The sequence below is a fragment of the Neoarius graeffei genome, chromosome 10 (genome assembly GCF_027579695.1).
Source record: "Neoarius graeffei isolate fNeoGra1 chromosome 10, fNeoGra1.pri, whole genome shotgun sequence".
Taxonomy (NCBI): Eukaryota; Metazoa; Chordata; class Actinopteri; order Siluriformes; family Ariidae; genus Neoarius; species Neoarius graeffei.
The window spans coordinates 42242387-42265288 of NC_083578.1; the positions used below are offsets into that span (position 1 = coordinate 42242387).

At 46.6% G+C, this 22902-nt stretch overlaps 2 protein-coding genes across 7 annotated transcripts in view; both read right to left on the minus strand.

Moving 5' to 3' along the window:
* The window catches only part of LOC132893067 (uncharacterized), a 46601-nt gene extending 34826 nt beyond the window's left edge, over positions 1-11775 (minus strand). The window contains exon 1 of one of the 2 annotated variants that reach the window (XM_060931803.1): positions 11757-11775. The gene's annotated coding sequence lies outside the window, so the exon portion shown is untranslated. Of the gene's footprint in view, positions 1-11613; positions 11680-11756 lie in introns of those variants that run through there. The other variant, XM_060931802.1, reaches the window with a different exon arrangement.
* Positions 11776-20390: 8615 nt separating this feature from the next.
* The window catches only part of naif1 (nuclear apoptosis inducing factor 1), a 103597-nt gene continuing 101085 nt past the window's right edge, over positions 20391-22902 (minus strand). For 3 of the 5 annotated variants that reach the window (XM_060931800.1, XM_060931796.1, XM_060931795.1), the window contains one exon: positions 20391-21429. In XM_060931800.1, the coding sequence (XP_060787783.1) occupies positions 20954-21429 (476 nt within the window). In that variant the 3' untranslated portion in view covers positions 20391-20953. The remainder of the gene's footprint in view (positions 21430-22902) is intronic. The other 2 variants (XM_060931799.1, XM_060931797.1) reach the window with 1 other exon arrangement.

The window sequence follows — 22902 nt, forward strand, 5'->3', positions numbered from 1 at the left end:
TTAGAGTCACCAGTTAACCTAACCTGCATGTCTTTGGACTGTGGGGGAAACCGGAGCACCCGGAGGAAACCCACACGGACACGGGGAGAACATGCAAACTCCGCCCAGAAAGGCCCTCGCCGGCCACGGGGCTCGAACCCGGACCTTCTTGCTGTGAGGCGACAGCGCTAACCACTACACCACCGTGCCGCCCCGTATATATATATATATATATATATATATATATATATATATATATATATATATTTTTTTTTTCGGCCTCCTTCTGTCTCATGAGACTATGGGATGCACCTTGATTAGCACTTCTTTGCATGGCTAAACAAGCCGATGCAGGAATGGCAATCTCTTTGGCAAGAAGGACAGATGTACAAAGATGGTTCCTGATCTTGCCGGGAAGACTTGCGTGCTGCTCTCTTTCGCTTTTGGTTGACACCATGTAATAATTTGGCTTCTTTGGTCCTGCTCGCAACGGCAGCTTTCCAAGAACTTCTGGACTTGGCAGTGGTCTCCCAAGACTGTACGCTGATCCCGGCGGATTTCAAGTCACACTTGCAGGCATCTTTGAAGCGGAGCCTTGGGCAGCCACGAGATCTAGAGCCTTCTGACAACTCGCAGTACAGTAGATCTTTAGGTATCCTGCTGTCATCCATGCAGCGTACATGGCCCAGCCAGCGAAGACAGCGTTGGCTAAGGAACGTGTAGATAGATGGAAGTTCTGTGTGCTCGAGCACATCGGTGTTTGGGATTTTATCTTGCCAACTGATGCCGAGGATGCGTCTGAGGCAGTGAAGATGGAAGCTGTTGAGTCTTCTCTCCTGAGTGGAGTAGGTTGTCCAAGTTTCGCTGGAGTAAAGAAGTGTGCTCAGGACACAAGCTCTGTACACCTGCATTTTAGTACTAATGGTGAGGTTGTTGTTGGACCATACTCTGGTGTGGAGCTCGGACATGATTGCTGAGGCCTTTCCTATTCTAGCATTGATCTCTGGTTCTAGTGAGAGATTCGAGCTAATTATGGACCCAAGGTACTGGAATTTCTCGACTGAGTTGAGCTTGTGGCTTCCAAGATAGATGCGTGGTGGGTGGTCAATGCCTTGTCCCATCACTTCGGTCTTCTTTATGCTGATGGTAAGACTGAACTCATCACAAGCTTTAGTGAAAAGGTTGATCAATCTCTGTAGAGCATCGCCTGAGTGGGTCGCGAGAGCAATGTTGTCTGCAAAGAGAGCCTCTCTGATAGTGATGTGTCTCATCTTGGTCTTAGCGTGAAGTCTTGCTAGGTTGAACAGCTTTCCGTCAGATCGTGTGTGGAGGTAGACACCATCATCGTTGTCCTTGAAGGCGTATGCTAGAAGCACTGAGAAGAATATCCCCAAACAGTGTTGGTGCGAGAACGCAGCCCTGCTTGACTCCACTGTAGATTGGGAATGGTGTTGACATTTGTCCATTGTAACAGACAGTGCTGTACATATCCGTGTGGAAGGACTCCATGACGGAAAGCAGCTTAGGGGGGCAGTTGATCTTCAGGATGAGGAAAAGTCCGCTTCTGCTAATGAGGTCGAACGCCTTGGTTAGGTTAATGAAGGCGAGGAAGACTGGTCGGTTCTGCTCCCAGCATTTTTCCAGCAGTTGTCTGACAGAGAAGATCATGTCGATGGTGGACCTGCCAGCCCTAAAGGCACACTGAGCTTCTGGGTAGACGCGAGTTGCTAGGACATACAGTCGCTCCAGGACGACTCTGGCTAGGATCTTACCCACTATTCTCAGCAGGGAGATGCCCCTGTAGCAGTCACTGCAGTCGCCTTTGTTCTTATAGAGGGTTACAATCTTGGTGCCCCACCAGTCCTGCGGAACAGAGCCCTCCCTCCAGACCAGTATGAGTAGATCGTACAGGTCTGGGATAAGTGCTTCTTTGCCATGCTTGATCACTTCAGGGGGAATTCCATCCTCACCCGGGGCCTTGCCACTCGATAGGGAGTCAATAGCCTTACTGAGCTCTTGCATTGTAGGCTCCTTGTCCAGTTCTGCAAGAATGGGCAGCTGGCTGATGGTGTCAAGGGCAGCATCTGTAGTTACATTTTGGGTGGAGTACAGTTCTAGATAGTGCTCCACCCATCGCTCTATCTGCTTCTTCTGGTCGGTGATGAATTTGCCAGATTTGGTTTTCAGTGGGACGCTCTTTGTAGCTGACGGGCCTGTGGCCTTCTTAATGCCTGCATACATGCTGCTGGTGTTTCCGCAGTCAGCATCAGACTGGATCCTCTGACTGAGCTTCAGCCAGTAGTCATTTGCGCAGCGTTGGGCCGTCTTTTGGCATCTAATGCGTGCAGCTCTCAGTGCATCCCTTGTAGCCTGACATGGATTGCTTACGTGGGCTAAATGTGCAGCATGCTTTGCCTCCACTACAGGCTCCATTTCTGCCAGTTGGCTTCAAACCAATCCTGGTTCTGTTGTTCCTTCTTTCCGAATGCCTCGAGCCCAGATTGGTATAGGGCGGTGCGTACATGAGTGCATTTCGATTCAGCTGTCTCTGCAGGTGAAAGACTGTTTCCCAAAGATGTTTTTAGGGAATCGAGAAGGCGTTTGTACTCTGAGTGGACATGAGGCTTGACTGGCATTAATACGCGGGACGCACTTTGTCTTGGAGTGATGTAGCTTGCGTGGAACAAGGCAAAGGACAGAGCAAACAAGGACATGGTCGGTGTCACAGTCAGCACTGTGCATGCTTCTGGTGTTGTGCACGTGGTTCAGGTCTTTTTTCCTGGCGAGAATCAGGTCTAGCTGGTGCCATTGGTTGGATCTTGGGTGGCACCATGAAACTTTGTGCCTCTCCTTGTTCTGGAAGAAGGTGTTGGTCACCACCAGGTTGTGGAAAGAGAAGAGCTCTAGAAGTCTTTGGCCATTTTCGTTCATCTTACCAATACCATAATGGCCGATGACAGACAGCCAAGCTTCAAAGTCAGCACTGACTCTAGCGTTGAAATCTCCCATGATAAAGAGTCCTTCCTTGCTGGGCACACTCTTGATGGTCGAGCCAAGGGCGTTGTAGAACTGGTCTTTCTCTTCCGCGGTGGAGCATAAAATTGGTGAATAAACACACACAAAGTTGACTACACCTGTTCTAGTTGTCATTCATAAGGTCAGAAGTCTCTCCGAACCTCCTAATGGCGGCTCAATGGTGGACAGCAAGGAGTTCATAACCGCAAAGCCTATGCTGTGTAGTCTAGGCTCGTCAAATCTTTTCCCCTGCCAGAAAAATGTGTAATTCTGTTCTCTTAAGGATCCCATTTCAGGCAGTCTAGTCTCTTGCAATGCTGCAATGTCGACGTTGAGGCGGTAGAGTTCTCTGTCTACAACCCCGATTCCAAAAAAGTTGGGACAAAGTACAAATTGTAAATAAAAACAGAATGCAATAATTTACAAATCTCAAAAACTGATATTGTATTCACAATAGAACATAGACAACATGTCTATGTTCGAACAATGTCGAAAGTGAGACATTTTGAAATTTCATGCCAAATATTGGCTCATCTGAAATTTCATGACAGCAACACATCTCAAAAAAGTTGGGACAGGGGCAATAAGAGGCTGGAAAAGTTAAAGGTACAAAAAAGGAACAGCTGGAGAACCAAATTGCAACTCATTGGGTTAATTGGCAATAGGTCATTAACATGACTGGGTATAAAAAGAGCATCTTGGAGTGGCAGCGGCTCTCAGAAGTAAAGATGGGAAGAGGATCACCAATCCCCCTAATTCTGTGCCGACAAATAGTGGAGCAATATCAGAAAGGAGTTCGACAGTATAAAATTGCAAAGAGTTTGAACATATCATCATCTACAGTGCATAATATCATCAAAAGATTCCAAGGATCTGGAAGAATCTCTGTGCGTAAGGGTCAAGGCTGGAAAACCATACTTGGGTGCCCGTGATCTTCGGGCCCTTAGACGGCACTGCACCACATACAGGCATGCTTCTGTATTGGAAATCACAAAATGGGCTCAGGAATATTTCCAGAGAACATTATCTGTGAACACAATTCACCGTGCCATCCGCCGTTGCCAGCTAAAACTCTATAGTTCAAAGAAGAAGCCGTATCTAAACATGATCCAGAAGTGCAGACGTCTTCTCTGGGCCAAGGCTCATTTAAAATGGACTGTGGCAAAGTGGAAAACTGTTCTGTGGTCAGACGAATCAAAATTTGAAGTTCATTATGGAAATCAGGGACGCTGTGTCATTCGGACTAAAGAGGAGAAGGACGACCCAAGTTGTTATCAGCACTCAGTTCAGAAGCCTGCATCTCTGATGGTATGGTGTTGCATTAGTGCGTGTGGCATGGGCAGCTTACACATCTGGAAAGACACCATCAATGCTGAAAGGTATATCCAGGTTCTAGAGCAACATATGCTCCCATCCAGATGACGTCTCTTTCAGGGAAGACCTTGCATTTTCCAACATGACAATGCCAAACCACATACTGTATCAATTACAGCATCATGGCTGCGTAGAAGAAGGGTCTGGGTACTGAACTGGCCAGCCTGCAGTCCAGATCTTTCACCCATAGAAAACATTTGGCGCATCATAAAACGGAAGATATGACAAAAAAGACCTAAGACAGTTGAGCAACTAGAATCCTACATTAGGCAAGAATGGGTTAACATTTCTATCCCTAAACTTGAGCAACTTGTCTCCTCAGTCCCCAGACATTTACAGACTCTTGTTAAGAGAAAAGGGGATGTCTCACAGTGGTAAACATGGCCTTGTCCCAACTTTTTTGAGATGTGTTGTTGTCATGAAATTTAAAATCACCTAATTTTTTTTCTTTAAATGATACATTTTCTCAGTTTAAACATTTGATATGTCATCTATGTTCTATTCTGAATAAAATATGGAATTTTGAAACTTCCACATCATTGCATTCCATTTTTATTTACAATTTGTACTTTGTCCCAACATTTTTGGAATCGGAGTTGTATTACAGCAGTCTTCTGAAGGTCGTCCATAAACTGAGGGTTGCGATTAAAACCGGGACACATTGTTCTTACATTCCAGCTTGATATTTGAAGAGCTGGCGTCTTCATAGTGTGTGAACGATGTTTGCCAGGTGCTGGGATTTACAACCTGCCTGTTGATTTTGTCCTAGCTCCAAGCACCCAATGGAGCAAGCAGGCTGTGGCGGGGTAGTACCTTATTGTCCAAGGGCTGCCCGGATTAAGGCGGGCGGTGACTACCCAATGGAATTGAAAAATTCCTCCCACCGTCGAGAGCAACCCCTAGCGCCCAGCTCTATGCCAAAGGAGCATGGGCTTATAACTGGTAGACTGCTGCTCCCCGTGTTATGCCTACGCTGAAGAACAGCGAAGCTGGAGTGGCCTCTCCAGGTGCAAGCCTGGGCAGATTAATATGGAGGACTGACTGTTGCCCATGCAGTAGGTCCCCCCTCTCCTCGCAGCTGATAGGGTCCAGGGGAAATGCAAGCAAGTACGCCTGGCATCAGGGCGACACAGGAGTTGCTGGCACAAGGTTGCAACAATGACGACCTGCCTAACGGACTCCACCTCTGGATTTATCCTCAGGGTTTACTCCCGAAGTCTCTCCCATGGAAGGGTAAGTCACGAGACAGCAGCAGTTAATTTTGGAGTTTGCTCTCCAAGATGAGTTGCCAGCCAGGTTATCGAGCCTCATCAGCCCGGAGCTATCTGTGTTTGAAGTTACCAGAACTTGATGGCCTATCCAGGACAGGGTATAGCTGCAAGGCCACGGAGGTTTGAAATCAAAATTTTCCTCTCCTAGATGGACTGCCAACCAAGGCTAACGAGCTCCATCTACCTGCTATATATCGATATATCACACACACACACATTATATATATATATATATATATATATATATATATATATATATATATATATATATATATACATACACACACACACACACACACGTGTAATATAATATATATATATATATATATATATATATATCTCATCTCATTATCTCTAGCCGCTTTATCCTTCTACAGGGTCGCAGGCAAGCTGGAGCCTATCCCAGCTGACTACGGGCGAAAGGCGGGGTACACCCTGGACAAGTCGCCAGGTCATCACAGGGCTGACACATAGACACAGACAACCATTCACACTCACACCTACGGTCAATTTAGAGTCACCAGTTAACCTAACCTGCATGTCTTTGGACTGTGGGGGAAACCGGAGCACCCGGAGGAAACCCACGCAGACAACATGCAAACTCCACACAGAAGGGCCCTCGCCGGCCCCAGGGCTCGAACCCAGGACCTTCTTGCTGTGAGGCGACAGCGCTAACCACTACACCACCGTGCCGCCTCTCTCTCTCTCTCTCTATATATATATATATATAAAAATAACACACACACACATTATATATATATATATATATATATATATATATATATATATATATATATATATATACACACAGTGGTGCTTGAAAGTTTGTGAACCCTTGAGAATTTTCTATATTTCTGCATAAATATGACCTAAAATATCATCAGATTTTCACACAAGTCCTAAAAGTAGATAAAGAGAACCCAGTTAAACAAATGAGACAAAAATATTATACTTGGTCATTTATTTATTGAGGAAAATGATCCAATATTACATATCTGTGAGTGGCAAAAGTATGTGAACCTTTACTTTCGGTATCTGGTGTGACCCCTTTGTGCAGCAATAACTGCAACTAAACATTTCCAGTAACTGTTGATCAGTCCTGCACACCAGCTTGGAGGAATTTTAGCCCATTCCTCCAAACAGAACAGCTTCAAACTCTGGGATGTTGGTGGGTTTCCTCACATGAACTGCTCGCTTCAGGTCCTTCCACAACATTTCGATTGGATTAAGGTCAGGACTTTGACTTGGCCATTCCAAAACATTAACTTTATTCTTCTTTAACCATTCTTTGGTAGAATGACTTGTGTGCTTAGGGTCATTGTCTTGCTGCATGACCCACCTTCTCTTGAGATTCAGTTCATGGACAGATGTCCTGACATTTTCCTTTAGAATTCACTGGTATAATTCAGAATTTATTGTTCCATCAATGATGGCAAGCCATCCTGGCCCAGATGCAGCAAAACAGGCCCAAACCATGATACTACCACCACCATGCTTCACAGATGGGATAAGGTTCTTATGCTGGAATGCAGTGTTTTCCTTTCTCCAAACATAACACTTCTCATTTAAACCAAAAATTTCTATTTTGGTATCATCCGTCCACAGAACATTTTTCCAGTAGCCTTCTGGCTTGTCCATGTGATCTTTAGCAAACTGCAGATGAGCAGCAATGTTCTTTTTGGAGAGCAGTGACTTTCTTGCAACCCTGCCATGCACACCATTGTTGTTCGGTGTTCTCCTGATGGTGGACTCATGAACATTAACCAATGTGAGAGAGGTCTTCAGTTGCTTAGAAGTTACCCTGGGGTCCTTTGTGACCTCGCGGACTATTACACGCCTTGCTCTTGGAGTGATCTTTGTTGGTTGACCACTTCTGGGGAGGGTAACAATGGTCTTGAATTTCCTCCATTTGTACACAATCTGTCTGACTATGGATTGGTGGAGTCCAAACTCTTTAGAGATGGTTTTGTAACCTTTTCCATCCTGATGACCATCAACAACGCTTTTTCTGAGGTCCTCAGAAATCTCCTTTGTTTGTGCCATGATACACTTCCACAAACATGTGTTGTGAAGATCAGACTTGGATTGATCCCCTGTTCTTTAAATAAAACAGGGTGCCCACTCACACCTGATTGTCATCCCATTGATTTGAAAGAACCTGACTCTAATTTCACCTTCAAATTAACTGCTAATCCTAGAGGTTCACATACTTTTGCCACTCACAGATATGTAATATTGGATCATTTTCCTCAATAAATAAATGACCAAGTATAATATTTTTGTCTCATTTGTTTAACTGGGTTCTCTTTATCTACTTTTAGGACTTGTGTGAAAATCTGATGATGTTTTAGGTCATATTTATGCAGAAATATAGAAAATTCTAAAGGGTTCACAAACTTTCAAGCACCACTGTGTGTATATATATATATATATACACACACACACACACACATTTTATATATATATATATATATATATAAAAATCATCATCATCAAACATCAGCTGGATAGTACAGTGGTAATGCTCACTGACTATGATGCAAAACATCATCCAGTAAGGGTCCTTAGGCAAGACCCCTCATGATATACCTCAGGAATGAGTGAAGACATAACTGATAGAGTCATACCGCCCGGGTCAACAAGGTCTGCGTCAGTTGCTAGGGAACCAGGGCAAACTGATGAGAAATGGGCTACTGGAACAAGACATCGATGGATGAGGACAGTGGTGCTTGAGGACAGAAAATAATGCTACTATACAAGTAATCCCAGAAAGAGGGGATACATGCAGGGGATACATGAATGTGGGACCATTGGATACTTCGAAACCCACAATCAAGGCTAACAAATAAACAGCTATTATCCCAGTGTTCCAAAATCTACTATCACAACTTAATGAAATTGTACGGCAAGGGGGAAGACAGGTCAGCGGGGAGATGTCGTCATCATCATCACAAGCCCCACCGAGCCCCAACAGCTAATAGCCTCAACACAAGAGCTGCTGACCTGAAGGAAGGAAGATCGTGACCCAACTGGAAACCTGGAGCCCCCGAAGCTGAGTTGCCAAGTACCTTCAGAAGATCTACTAGTAGATGTGAATGCTGCTCTGAAGACAATCTCCACAAGAACCATCACAGAGACCAACAAGCTGATACACAGTACAGCAACAGTAATCATGGAGATGCTTGGACACAAGGTGGGCTCGGGACAGAAAGGGAACATGGTGGGCACCCAGGAAGTACAACTCACTCTCCATACTTGAAACTGCCAAACAGCGACTAACAGCTCTGGCCACCCGGTTGAAGAGATACACCAAGGAGGGAGAAGCCGGGAGAATAAACAAGCTGTTCTCCACTGAACCAGCCAAGGTATACTCTCAGTGGCAGGGGAACAACAACCGGTCAGACCCACCAAGAGCTGAGGTGGAAAAATACTGGAAAGACATATGGGAAAGAAAGGCATCACACAACACCGATGCCCAATGGTTAGTGGACCTAAGAGCTGACCACAGCAACCTCCCAGAACAAGAACCAGTAACCATCTCAATGGCAGATGTCCAAGAAAGAGTGTCAAAGATGAAGAGCTGGACAGCACCAGGCCCCGATATGATCCATACGTACTGGCTGAAGAAGCTAACTGCACTCCATGAACGCCTAGCAGCACAGATGAACCAGCTGCTGAGGGATGGGACCCACCCAGAATGGCTAACCCAAGGCAGGACAGTCCTAATCATGAAGGACCCCCAGAAGGACCACCATCCCATCCAACTACCGGCCAATTACTTGTCTCTGCACAACATGGAAGGCCCTGTCAGGCATCATTGCGGCAAAAATGAGTAAGCATGTGGTTCAATACAAGGGCGACTGTAAGAAGAGACAGACCAACCTGTGCACTGCCTGGATTGACTACAAGAAAGCCTATGACTCAATGCCACACACATGGATACTGGAATGTCTGGAACTGTATAAGATCAACAGGAACCTAAGGACCTTCATCCAGAACTCAATGGAAATGTGGAAGACAACCCTAGAGGCCAACTCAAAACCCATTGCCCAAGTCAACATCAAGTGCGGCATATACCAAGGAGATGCGCTATCACCACTGCTGTTCTGCATAGGCCTGAACCCCCTCAGTCGGATCATCACGAAGAGCGGCTACGGGTACCGATTCCGTAGTGGGGCAACAATCAGCCACCTGCTCTACATGGATGACATCAAGCTGTATGCCAGGAACAAGTGAGAAATAGACTCGCTGATCCACACCACCCGGATCTACAGTGATGACATAGGGATGTTATTCGGATTGGACAAGTGTGGCCGGATGGTCTCAAAGAGAGGCAAGATGGTCCAGACTGAGGGGACTGACCTACCAGAGGGCAACATAGGTGATATCCAAGACAGTTACAAGTACCTTGGCATCCCACAGGCTAATGGAAACCATGAAGAGGCCACAAGGAAGTCAACCACAGCCAAATACCTCCAGAGAGTAAGGCAGGTCCTGAAAAGTCAGCTGAATGGTAAGAACAAGGTCCTAGCCATCAACATGTACGTACTACCAGTCATCAGATACCCTGCTGGTATCATAAACTGGCCAAAGGAGGAGATAGAAGCCACAGATATCAAGACTAGAAAGCTCCTCAACATGCATGGCGGGTTCCACCCCAAGTCCAGCACCCTGAGACTATACACTAAACGGAAAGAGGGAGGCCGAGGGCTAGTGAGCATCAAGACCACGGTCCAGGATGAAACATCGAAAATCCGAGAATACATCAGAAAGATGGCCCCAAAGGATGAACTGCTAAGTGAATGTCTCAGGCAGCAGAACCCTGATGAGAGTGCAGAGGAGGAGGAGGAACAGACAACCTGGAGGGACAAACCCCTACATGGCATGTACCACCGTCAGATAGAGGAAGTGGCTGATATCAAGAAATCCTACCAGTGGCTGGATAATGCAGGACTGACAGACAGCACAGAGGCACTAATCATGGCAGCACAAGAACAGGCCATAAGCACAAGAGCCATAGAGGCCAGGATCTACCAGAGTAGATCAGACCCAAGATGCAGACTGTGCAAAGAAGCCCCTGAAACAGTCCAGCACATAGTAGCAGGGTGTAAGATGCTAGCTGGATCAGCGTACATGGAGAGGCACAACCAAGTGGCTGGGATAGTATACAGGAACATCTGCAACCAGTATGGAATAGAAGTACCCAAGTCCCAATGGGCCATACCACAGAAGGTGGCTGAGAACAACAGGGCCAAGGTTCTGTGGGACTTCAGCTTCCAGACTGACAAACAGATCCTGGCTAGCCAACCGGACATAGTGGTGGTGGACAAAGAGCAGAAGAGGGTGGTGGTGATAGATGTGGCGATCCCAGCTGACGCCAACATCAGGAAGAAGGAACATGAGAAACTTGAGAAGTATCAAGGGTTGAAAGAGCAGCTAGAACGGATGTGGAAGGTCAAGGGTTGTGTGGTCCCCGTGGTAGTGGGGGCACTTGGGGCAGTAACCCCCAAACTGGGAGAGGGGCTCCAGCAAATCCCAGGAACAACATCTGAAGCCTCAGTCCAGAAGAGCGCAGTCCTAGGAACATCGAAGATACTGCGCAGAACCCTCAAACTCCCAGGCCTCTGGTAGAGGACCCGAGCTTGAGGATGACATGGATACCCCCCCCCCGCCGGGGGTGAGACGGAGATTTTTATATATATATATATATATATATATATATATATATATATATATACACACACACACACACACACACACACACAGTGGGGCAAAAAAGTATTTAGTCAGTCACCAATTGTGCAAGTTCTCCCACTTAAAAAGATGAGAGAGGCCTGTAATTTTCATCATAGGTATATGTAGTAATCCCCGATGTGGGTGGAGCACAGAAGCACGGCAGGCGAGAGTTCGTGTTCACACACACGCACTTTATTGAGCTTTTCAGCTTTCTTTTTTCTTTCTTTCACTCACTCACTCATGCACGCACATGTTGTGGTCGGGGAGCGAATTGCTCTTCTCTCCTCTCCCCCTCCCTTTATACTCCATCCCTGCAACAAACAAACACACACACACACACACAAATTGACATCAGGTGTAATGACCTACGTAGCCACTTACCTTCCCTGACCCCGCCCTCCATTCACAGACTGCTGCTTGGCCACGCCCCCGCTGCCACATACCCCCACCGCCCGACTCAGGCCGGGGAGCCGTCCGGCCTGAAGCTGACTCCCCCCCTGACGGGACAGGAAGTCCACCACCACCATCTGTGCCCCTGGCCTGTGGATCACCTTGAACTTAAATGGCTGGAGAGCGAGATACCAACGGGTGATCCGCGCATTGGCATCCTTCATGCGGTGGAGCCACTGGAGGGGCGCGTGGTCCGAACAGAGAGTGAAAGGGCGTCCCAGCGAGGACTGCCCACTTGATGGTGAGACACTCCTTTTCAATTGTGCTGTACTTGCTTTCGCGCACCGACAGCTTTCGGCTGATGTACAGCACCGGGCGCTCCTCACCCTCCACCTGGGACAGAACGGCCCCCAGCCCCCTGCCCGATGCATCAGTCTGCAAAATAAAGGAGAGAGAGAGAAGAAGTCAGGGGAGTGTAAAAGTGGCCCCCCACACAGTGCAGCTTTTACCTCAGAGAAGGCCTGTTGGCATTGCTCCATCCACTGGACCGGATCTGGAGCCCCCTTTTTAGTGAGGTCGGTTAGCGGGCTGGTGACATCTGAATAGTTAGGTATAAACCTACGATTATAGCCAGCCAGCCCCAAGAACCGCCTCACCTCCTTTTTGGTCTTGGGCCTCGGGCAGGCCGCAATCGCTGCAGTCTTGTTAATTTGGGGACGCACCTGCCCATGACCCCAGTGGAACCCCAGATACCATACTTCCACCCGCCCAATTGCACACTTTTTCGGGTTAGCTGTGAGGCCCGCTCGCCTCAGCGACTTTAGAACAGCCCTCAGGTGTTCCAAGTGCCGCGGCCAATCATGACTGTAGATTATTATGTCATCTAGATAGGCAGCCGCGTAGGCAGCATGAGGGCGGAGGACCCTGTCCATAAGCCGCTGGCACGTAGCGGGCGCCCCAAATAACCCAAAGTGTGTGACAAATTGGTGTAAACCAAACGGTGTGGAAAAGGCCGTTTTCTCTCGGGATAGAGGAGTCAAGGGGATCTGCCAATATCCCTTAGTTAGATCCAGTGTCGAATAAAAGTGAGCAGCGCCTAACCGATCAAGCAACTCATCAATGCGAGGCATTGGGTACGTGTCAAATTTAGACACTGCATTGACCTTTCTATAGTCCACACAGAACCGGACCGACCCATCAGCCTTGGGAACCAGGACCACTGGGCTGCTCCAGTCACTGTGGGACTCCTCGATTATGCCCATTTCGAGCATGGCCTTGAGTTCATCCAGAACCACCTTTTTCTTGTGTTCGGGCAAGTGGTAAGGGTGGCTACGCACTACCACCACCGGGGGCGTTTCGATGTGGTGTTCTATGAGGTGGGTACAACCCGGAAGGGGCAAGAACACGTTGGAAAATTCCTTCTGCAACTTGGCTACCTCCGTGAGTTGGGTCGGCGAGAGGTGGTCTCCACAAGGGACCGGAGTGGCCTGAGATGTTATCTTTTTTACCTCCGGCCCCAGCTCCGCCTTCTCTGGGACTACCGACGCCAACGCCACGGGGACCCCCTCATTCCAGCGTTTTAAAAGGTTGAGGTGGTAGACTTGCAGTGCCCCGCCCCATCCGTTCGCTTTACCTCATAGTCGACGTCCCCGACTCGCCGTGTGACCTCGAAGGGCCCTTGCCACTTGGCGACTAATTTAGAACTCGACATGGGCAATAATACGAGTACTTTTTCTCCCGGCGTGAATTCTCTAAGGCGCGTGCCCCTGTCATACAGCCGGCTTTGACATTCTTGTGCCTGCCATAAATTCTCCTGGGTTAATTGCGTGAGGGTGTGGAGTTTTGCGCGCAGGTCAAGAACGTACTGGATTTCATTTTTACTCGGTGAAGGTCCCTCCTCCCAATTTTCCTGCAGCACATCCAGAATGCCACGCGGCTTACGCCCATATAATAATTCAAAGGGAGAAAACCCTGTGGAGACTTGTGGGACCTCTCGTACTGCGAACAACAGGGGTTTGAGCCACTTATCCCAATTACGTGCATCTTCACTAATGAATTTCCAGATTATGTTTTTGAGTGTCTGGTTGAATCGCTCTACTAATCCATCCGTTTGTGGGTGATAGACACTGGTGCGGATAGACTTAATCCCCAGTAACCCATACAGCTTGCACAGTGTGCGTGACATAAACAAGGTGCGTTGGTCTGTCAGGATTTCTTTCGGAATCCTGACCCAGGAGATAATGCGGAAGAGTGCTTCCGCAATACTGCGTGCTGAGATATTGCGGAGAGGCACCACCTCCGGATATCACGTTGCATAGTCCACTAGAACTAAAATAAAGCGATATCCTCGTGCTGACTGATCTAATGGCCCGACGAGATCCATCCCAATTCGCTCAAACGGGGTCTCGATTAGAGGAAGAGGGCACAACGGCGCTTTTGGAGTGGCCGCGGGATTTACTAATTGGGATTCACGGCATGTCGCACACCACCGACGGGCATCCCCGCGAATCCCTGGCCAATAGAACCGGGCCATTATTCGGGCTAGTGTTTTGTCTTGCCCCAAGTGTCCGGCCATGGGATTAAAGTGAGCCGCATGGAATACGAGTTCCCTATGGCTCTTTGGGATTAACAACTGGGTAACTCGTTCCTTAGTTTGAGTGTCCTGCGTCACTCGGTACAATCTATCTTTAATAATGGCAAAATAGGGGAAGGTTGGTGCCGCGCTTGGCTGAAGAGTTTGACCATCGATTACTCTCACTTGGTCAAACGCATGCCGCAGAGTCTCATCTCGCGACTGCTGTAACGGGAAATCCCCAAGGGACTCCCCGAGAGAGGGAGGAGGAGCGGGGTGCTCCTCACTCTGATGCGGTGTTGACGCAGACGGCTCTGTGACAGCTTCTCCAGCCAATGCCACACCAGGATCTTCCTGTGACCTACTAGGTCAGGACCCACTACGTGTTAAATACTCCATTAATTCTTTAAATCCCAGCCAATCAGTACCCAAGATCAACAAGTGGGTAAGGCGAGGATTAACCGCCGCCTTCATTTTATGCGTTTGGCCCCGGAATAGAATCTGGACCGACACTAGAGGGTAATGGTGAACATCCCCGTGCACACACAACACCTTCACCGCTTGTGCTCCCCCCAATGCCTCACCTTGCACCAGGCATTGGTGAATTGAGGTCTGATTGCAACCGGAATGCACCAAAGCGTGATATGTATCCCCTTGAATACTCACCAGTACACGATACGTTCCGGCCTGATCGGGGGCGGTTTCTGGTGCATCGGGGATCCGGATGACAGCCCCCACCTCCCTTGCAGGGCTTTGACTCGGGAGACGCTCCAATTCCCCGCCGCGCCAGCACACCAGCCCAGGCTTTTCCTCTGCACTGGTGTTATGGGTGTCACTCACCTGAGGGGGAGACAACACAGACACAGAAGAGGGAGATGGGAGGACACCACGGGTGCGACGGGCCGGCTGGGGAGGAGCCAGCCGCCACCTCTGTGGCAGGGGAACAGGGTGGGGAGGGGGACAAGAGACCGGGGGGGAGAGAAGAGAATTGAGGGGAGACGCCTCGTCTGCCTGCCGTCGGAGCTGCCTCCAGATGGTCCTCCGCCAGCTCGATGGCTTGTTCCAGCGACGCCGGGCGGTGACACTGGACCCATTCTGCTGTTCCTTCCGGAAGTTGAGAGATGAACTGCTCCAGTGCCACCAGATCAATGATCTCCTCGGCATCACAGTCTTCCGTCCTCAGCCACTGCCGGCAGGCGTCCCGGAGTTGCTGGCCGAATGCAAACGGCCGGCCGACCTCCTCCAGCGTCAGCGTCCGGAAGCGCTGATGGTGTTGCTCCGGGGAGCGGCCGAGCCGCTGCAGGATGGCTTTCCTCGGGTCTGCATAGACCAGCCGGCTGTCAGCAGGGAGCTGCTGCGCTGCGAGCTGCGCCTCGCCAGTTAGGAGTGGGAGGAGGTGCGCTGCGCGCTGCTCCAGCGGCCACCCCCACACCTCGGCTGCTTGCTCAAAGAGAGCGAGGAACGCTTCCGGATCGTCCTGCGGTCCCATCTTCGTGAGGGTGGCGGCAGCGGTGCCCGGCAGCCCTGCTGACATGAGCCGGTGCTGGAACGCCTGGCGATCTTCCTGCTGGGCCAGCATCAAGGCTTCGAAGCGCTGCTGTTGCTCCCTCTGGAGGGTGATCAGCTCTTGATGCTGGTTCTGCTGGGTGGTAGCGAGGGCAAGGATGAGCTCTTTGAACGGGGAGGACTCCATGGGGTGGTTCCCTTCTGTGCGTCCCAGGTTTCGGTACCACTGTAGTAATCCCCGATGTGGGTGGAGCACAGAAGCACGGCAGGCGAGAGTTCATGTTCACACACATGCACTTTATTGAGCTTTTCAACTTTCTTTCTTTCATTCACGCATGTGTTGTGGTCGGGGAGCGAATTCCTATTCTCTCCTCTCCCCCTCCCTTTATACTCCATCCCTGCAACACAGCAACACACACACACAAATTGACATCAGGTGTAATGACCTAGTCACTTACCTTCCTTGACCCCGCCCTCCATTCACAGACTGCTGCTTGGCCACGCCCCCGCTGCCACAGTATACCTCAACTATGAGAGACAAAATGAGGAAAAAAAATCCAGAAAATCACATTGTCTGATTTTTAAAGAATTTATTTGCAAATTATGGTGGAAAATAAGTATTTGGTCAATAACAAAAGTTCATCTCAATACTTTGTTATATACCCTTTGTTGGCAATGACAGAGGTCAAACATTTTCTGTAAGTCTTCACAAGGTTTTCACACACTGTTGCTGGTATTTTGGCCCATTCCTCCATGAATGAATCTCCTCTAGAGCAGTGATGTTTTGGGGCTGTCGCTGGGCAACACGGACTTTCAACTCCCTCCAAAGATTTTCTATGGGGTTGAGATCTGGAGACTGGCTAGGCCACTCCAGGACCTTGAAATGCTTCTTACGAAGCCACTCCTTCGTTGCCCGGGCGGTGTGTTTGGGATCACTGTCATGATGAAAGACCCAGCCACGTTTCATCTTCAATGCCCTTGCTGATGGAAGGAGGTTTTCACTCAAAATCTCACGATACATGGCCCCATTCATTCTTTCCTTTACACGGATCAGTCATCCTGGTCCCTTTGCAGAAAAACAGCCCCAAAGCATGTTTCCACCCCCATGCTTCACAGTAGGTATGGTGTTCTTTGGATGCAACTCAGCATTCTTTCTCCTCCAAACACAACAAGTTTAGTTTTTACCAAAAAGTTCTATTTTGGTTTCATCTGACCATATGACATTCTCCCAAGCCTCTTCTGGATCATCCAAAAGCTCTCTAGCAAACTTCAGACGGGCCTGGACATGTACTGGCTTAAGCAGGGGGACACGTCTGGCACTGCAGGATTTGAGTCCCTGGCGGCGTAGTGTGTTACTGATGGTAGCCTTTGTTACTTTGGTCCCAGCTCCAGAGATGCCTACTAGTATTGATTGGCCGTATTTTGTACGGAAAAGTTACGTAAATACGATGTTACGGCAAACAGTGTTATTCTGTACAGAATTATTATAAAGTCTTAAAAAATTCCAGTGAGTTGTTTTTAAATGTCCAAGCGACTTTTTCAATCCATGCGCGATTCACGGTCATTTATTTTTATGACAACCGCACATGCTGTGCGTGACATGCGCAGATTCCACACATTTGTTCGCGCTATTTTCGCTCGGCATCACACACGCATGGTGCTGCTTCTCAATAGTGGAAACGCTCAGTATCGGGACAAGTGAAACACAGGTCTCAGGTGTTCCTCCCACGATATACGGTAGAATGGCCGTGCATTACACCCAGTCAAAAGGGCAATGGATACGCGCACTGCAAACTGTGTAGAACTGACATTAACACCACTCATGGTGGTCGCAATGACTGCACGTGGCATGTCAACTCCAAAAAACATATGGAATATGCTGAAATGGCGAGTCAGGCGGAAAGTAAATCTGGGGGTATCCAGCAGTTTTTTACGAAATCTGTGGATGAAAAGACACGGAACGTGACCTGTGCTGAAGCGGTGATGGTTGACCTATGCTTGGAGTTGAACTTGCCGATTAGTGCCATGAAATATGAGTTAAACTTATTCAGTTTATTTTTACATGTATGATTTTTATTCACTGAAATATCAAACACTGGCTGTACTTCTTTAATTCAAAGTCTTTTCAGTGTTGCAAGTACAAATGTACATGTCGTATGATCAAAAACAGAATTTTATGATTAGTGTTGTTGGGATTGTGGCAAAAAATTGATCATTCCACTGTTTTAAATACAATTATAAATGTCATTTTATTCAATGTCTCTTCTGAAGCATTATGCTGAAGTATTTATATATTGGGACATTAAGATAACAATGTCGGACTCTCTTTGGCATGAAATAAGAATTTTTTTTTTAATTTTATTAGAATCTGTTAACAGGTAGAACATTTTGCCAGGCAATATAATATAATACTTTTGAGGAGTTACATCCAATACCAATGATTGGTAGTCAACCGTAATGTCTGCAAACAGGGAACACTATTGTATTTAGAAAAATGTGATGTATTGTATGCTCGAGAAATTTGTTGAGTGTTAATTCAATTGAGATGGCTGCTCGTGTTTTGTTTATTCAATTCACACAAAACAGTTCTTTTTAATAATTTAAATGTTAAACATATTGGTACATACACCTCTTTATAATGGAGATGCGCATAAATTAATGTTACTGAAAGTCATTCCAAAATACTGAAAAATGTTTTCAAGAATACTGAAATTCAAAATTTGGGGTAGGCATCTCTGCAGCTCTCTGCAGGTCATTCACTCGGTCCCCCCGTGTGGTTCTGGGATTTTTGCTCACTGTTCTTGTGATCATTTTGACCCCACGGGGTGAGATCTTGCATGGAGCCCCAGATCGAGGGAGATTATCAGTGGTCTTGTATGTCTTCCATTTTCTAATAATTGCTCCCACAGTTGATTCCTTCACACCAAGCTGCTTACCTATTGCAGATTCAGTCTTCCCAGCCTGGTGCAGGTCTACAATTTTGTTTCTGGTGTCCTTTGACAGCTCATTGGTCTTGGCCATAGTGGAGTTTGGAGTGTGACTGTTTGAGGTTGTGGACAGGTGTCCTTTATACCGATAATGAGTTCAAACAGGTGCCATTAATACAGGTAACGAGTGGAGGACAGAGGAGCCTCTTAAAGTTGTTGTTACAGGTCTGTGAGAGCCAGAAATCTTGCTTGCTTGTAGGTGACCAAATACTTATTTTACTGAGGAATTTACCAATTAATTCTTTAAAAATCCTACAATGTGATTTCTTGGATTCTTTCCCCCCACTCTGTCTCTCATAGTTCAAGTGTACCTATGATGAAAATTACAGGGCTCTCTCATCTTTTTAAGTGGGAGAACTTGCACAATTGGTGGCTGACTAAATACTTTTTTGCCCCACTGTACAGTATATAAAAATTGGAGCAAATAAACAGTCAAGGGCACTTGAGGTATAGCAGGTAAACATGAAATAAGCAGTATAAACAATAAACTAAAAACAAACAATCTACTATTTTCATCTGCAGGGACAAGAAAGCTGGCCAGGATTGAAAGAAATATGGATGGCACTAAATACAGGGCAATTCTGGAGCAAAACCTGTTTGAGTCAGCCAGAGGTTTGAGGCTGGGATGAAGCTTCACGGTCCAGCAGGACAATAACCCTAAACATACCACTAAAGCTACACTGGAATGGTTTAAAGTGAAACATTTAAATGTCTTGGAATGGCTGAGTCAAAGCCCAGACCTCAATCCAATTGAGAATCTGTGGCATAACTCGAAGATTGCTGTACACCAACACAATCCATCCAACTTGAAGGAGCTGGAGTAGTTTTGCCATGAGGAATGGGCAAAAATTCCAGTGGCTAGATGTGCTAAGCTAAGAGACACATACCTCAAGAGACTTGGAGCTGTAATTGCAGAAAAAGATGGTACTGACTTTGGGGGTAAAATAATTATGCAACCTCCAGATTTCTGTTTTTTCATCTTAATTATTGTTTGTGTCACAATAAAAAACAATTTGCACCTTTAAAGTGGTAGGCATGTTGTGTAAATCAAATGGTGCTAACCCCCCAAAAATCCATTTTAATTCCAGCTTGTAATGCAATAAAAACAGGACAAACACCAAGGGGAATTAATACTTCTGCAAGACACTATACCAAATATTAGTCCTGTCCAACACAAAGCAGCCAGGAGAAATCAATAAGGCATTAATTATCAAATTGAGTAAACAAGGGGGCGGCACGGTGGTGTAGTGGTTCACGCTGTCGCCTCACAGCAAGAAGATCCGGGTTTGAGCCCCGTGGCTGGCAAGGGCCTTTCTGTGCGGAGTTTGCATGTTCTCCATGTAGTCCAAAGACATGCAGGTTAGGTTAACTGGTGACTCTAAATTTATCGTAGGTGTGAATGGTTGTCTATGTGTCAGCCCTGTGATGACCTGGCGACTTGTCCAGGGTGTACCCCACCTTTCGCCCGTAGTCAGCTGGGATAGGCTCCAGCTTGCCTGCGACCCTGTAGAACAGGATAAAGCGGCTAGAGATAATGAGATGAGATGAGTAAACAAGGTGTTGACATTGTCATGTTTATTGACTTGTAATGACAGAGGCCTTGCTGATTTAGTGGAAGCTCATTCTTACATACAAAATTAATTCAGAAATAGAAGGTTAATTTATATATAATTGTAAAAAGAAAAAAAAACCTAAGAAAAAGTATTTCGGCATCATTCATAAATTCTCCATTAATGTAACATACAGCAATGGTTCTCAATCCTTTAGGAGCCAGGGACCTCAGACACTGTAAAATAAATTTCATGGACCACCTCAGGACAGATTTATTTCATCAGCATTTAGTTACTGAGCTTTGGATTAAACCCATTCAATTCAAGTGACCAGTCAAAATGCTAACAACTATCGAAACTCAATAAAAAGTCTAATGATTTTGATAATTGTGGACTATATTTCCACCACTGTAACAAATAAAACATGGACCTCCTGGCTATAGTTCCATGACCACACTTTGAAAACCACCGATACACAATACTCTCATGGAAAGCAGAACATAAGACAATATCAAGGATATTTCAATACACACACATACACACACACTCCCTAAAATACAAACACATGCCAATCTACTGTCCATCTTCCACTTGCTGTGGCACATTCACCACCCCCTCACCAGTCTCAATGCCTCCCGTCACATTAGCATTGTTAGCGTTTTGCAGGAACTTTCTCAAGTCCTTCAGAGCAGGCTTGAACATCTGGATGAGGGCAAGAAGGGTGGCTTGTGTACCTTCGAGGGCTTGTGCTTGTCTCTCCTGGGCACAGGCCTGTGCCTCCTGTGAGCGGCGGATCATCTGCAGCAGGTCGTTCTGGTTCTCCAAGTGCTGGGCAATTTCACGCACATGCAGGTTGGTGACACGCTGCTCCTGCAACAGCTTGGCAGAGTTCAGTGCAATGCGGTTCTTCAGCTCCTGTGGCTTTACTGAGCACTCAGCCTGTGCTGCCAAAACCTCCACAGGGGCTTCATTCGTAACAGTGACCGGTGTCTCTGCTGTGCAGTACTCTACCATGCCCTCCTCCAAAGCGTGGTACGTGGTCTCAGCTACTGTATCTCACACACACACACACACAAAAAAAAAAAAAAAAAAAAAAAAAAAAAACTTATTAAGCACTCCTTAACACTTTGAGCCATTTTCTGAATAAAATTTGCAAAAATAATTTATATTTTCAGATGAATACTCTCCTCATTAAATTGTTGCTTGGTTATATCAAATGGCCAGCATCAACTGAAATAAAGCTTGGCATAAGCAGTATTCTAACTTCTATAGTGATGGATATATCGAGTTATGTGAAAAAAATAAGTACATCCCATGGAAATTATAGACTTTATTTGAAAAATATATCCTCATTTTAAATCTGTCATCAGCAACACATTTCCAAAAAGTTGGGACAGGAGCATGTTTACCATTGTGTTGCATCACCTCTACTTTTAACAACACTAAACATTTGGGAGCCTAGGAGACCAATTGCTGTAGTTTTGAAAAAGAAATGTTGTCCCATTCTTGCCTGACATATAATTTCAGTTGCTCAACGGTTCAGGGTCTCCTGTGTCACATCTTGCACTTCATAATATGCCAAATGTTTTCAATGGGAGACAGATCTGGACTGCAGGCAGACCATTTTAGCACCCGGATTCTTTTAGCACGGAGACGTGAAGTTTTAACATGCGCAGAAAGTGGTTTGCCATTGTCTTGCTGAAAGAAGGAAGGCCTTCCTTGAAAAATATTGTCTGGATGCCAGCATATTGCTCTGAAACATGTACATGTCATTCAGCATTAATGATGCCTTCCCAGATCTATAAGCTACCCATGTCATGTGCACTAAATGCCCCCTCATGCCATCACAGATGCTGGCTTTTAAACTGTGCACTGATGAGCCCTTTCCTCTTTAGCCTGGATGACACAGTGTCCATGATTTTCTAAAAAGAATTTCTAATTTTGATTCATCAGACTTCAGGACAAATTTCCACTTCACTTCATTCCATCATAAGAGCTTGGGCCCAGAAAAGGTGGTGGTGTTTCTGGATCTTGTTTATATATGGGTTTAACTTGCATTTGTGGATGCAGTAATGAACTGTTTTCAGACAATAGTTTTCTGAAGTGTTCCTGAGCCCATACAGAGATTTCCACTACAGACCCATGTCTACTTTTAATGCAGTGTCACCTGAGGGCCTGAAGATCACAGGCATCCAATGTCAGTTTCTCTTGTATACAGAGAGTTCTCCAGATTCTCTGAATCTTTTAATGATATTATGTACCATAGATGATGTGATCCCCAAATTCTTTGCGATTTTACATTAAGGAACATTATTAAATTGTTGCACTGTTTGCCCATGCAGTCTTTCACAGAACGGTGAACCCCTCCCCACCTTTACTTCTGAGAGACTCAGCCTCTCTGGGATGCTCCTTTTATGCCCAATCATGTTACTGACCTGTTGCCAATGAACCAAATTAGTTTGTTTTTAGCATTACACAACTTTTTCAGTCTTTTGTTGCCCTTGTCCTAACTTGTCTGAAAT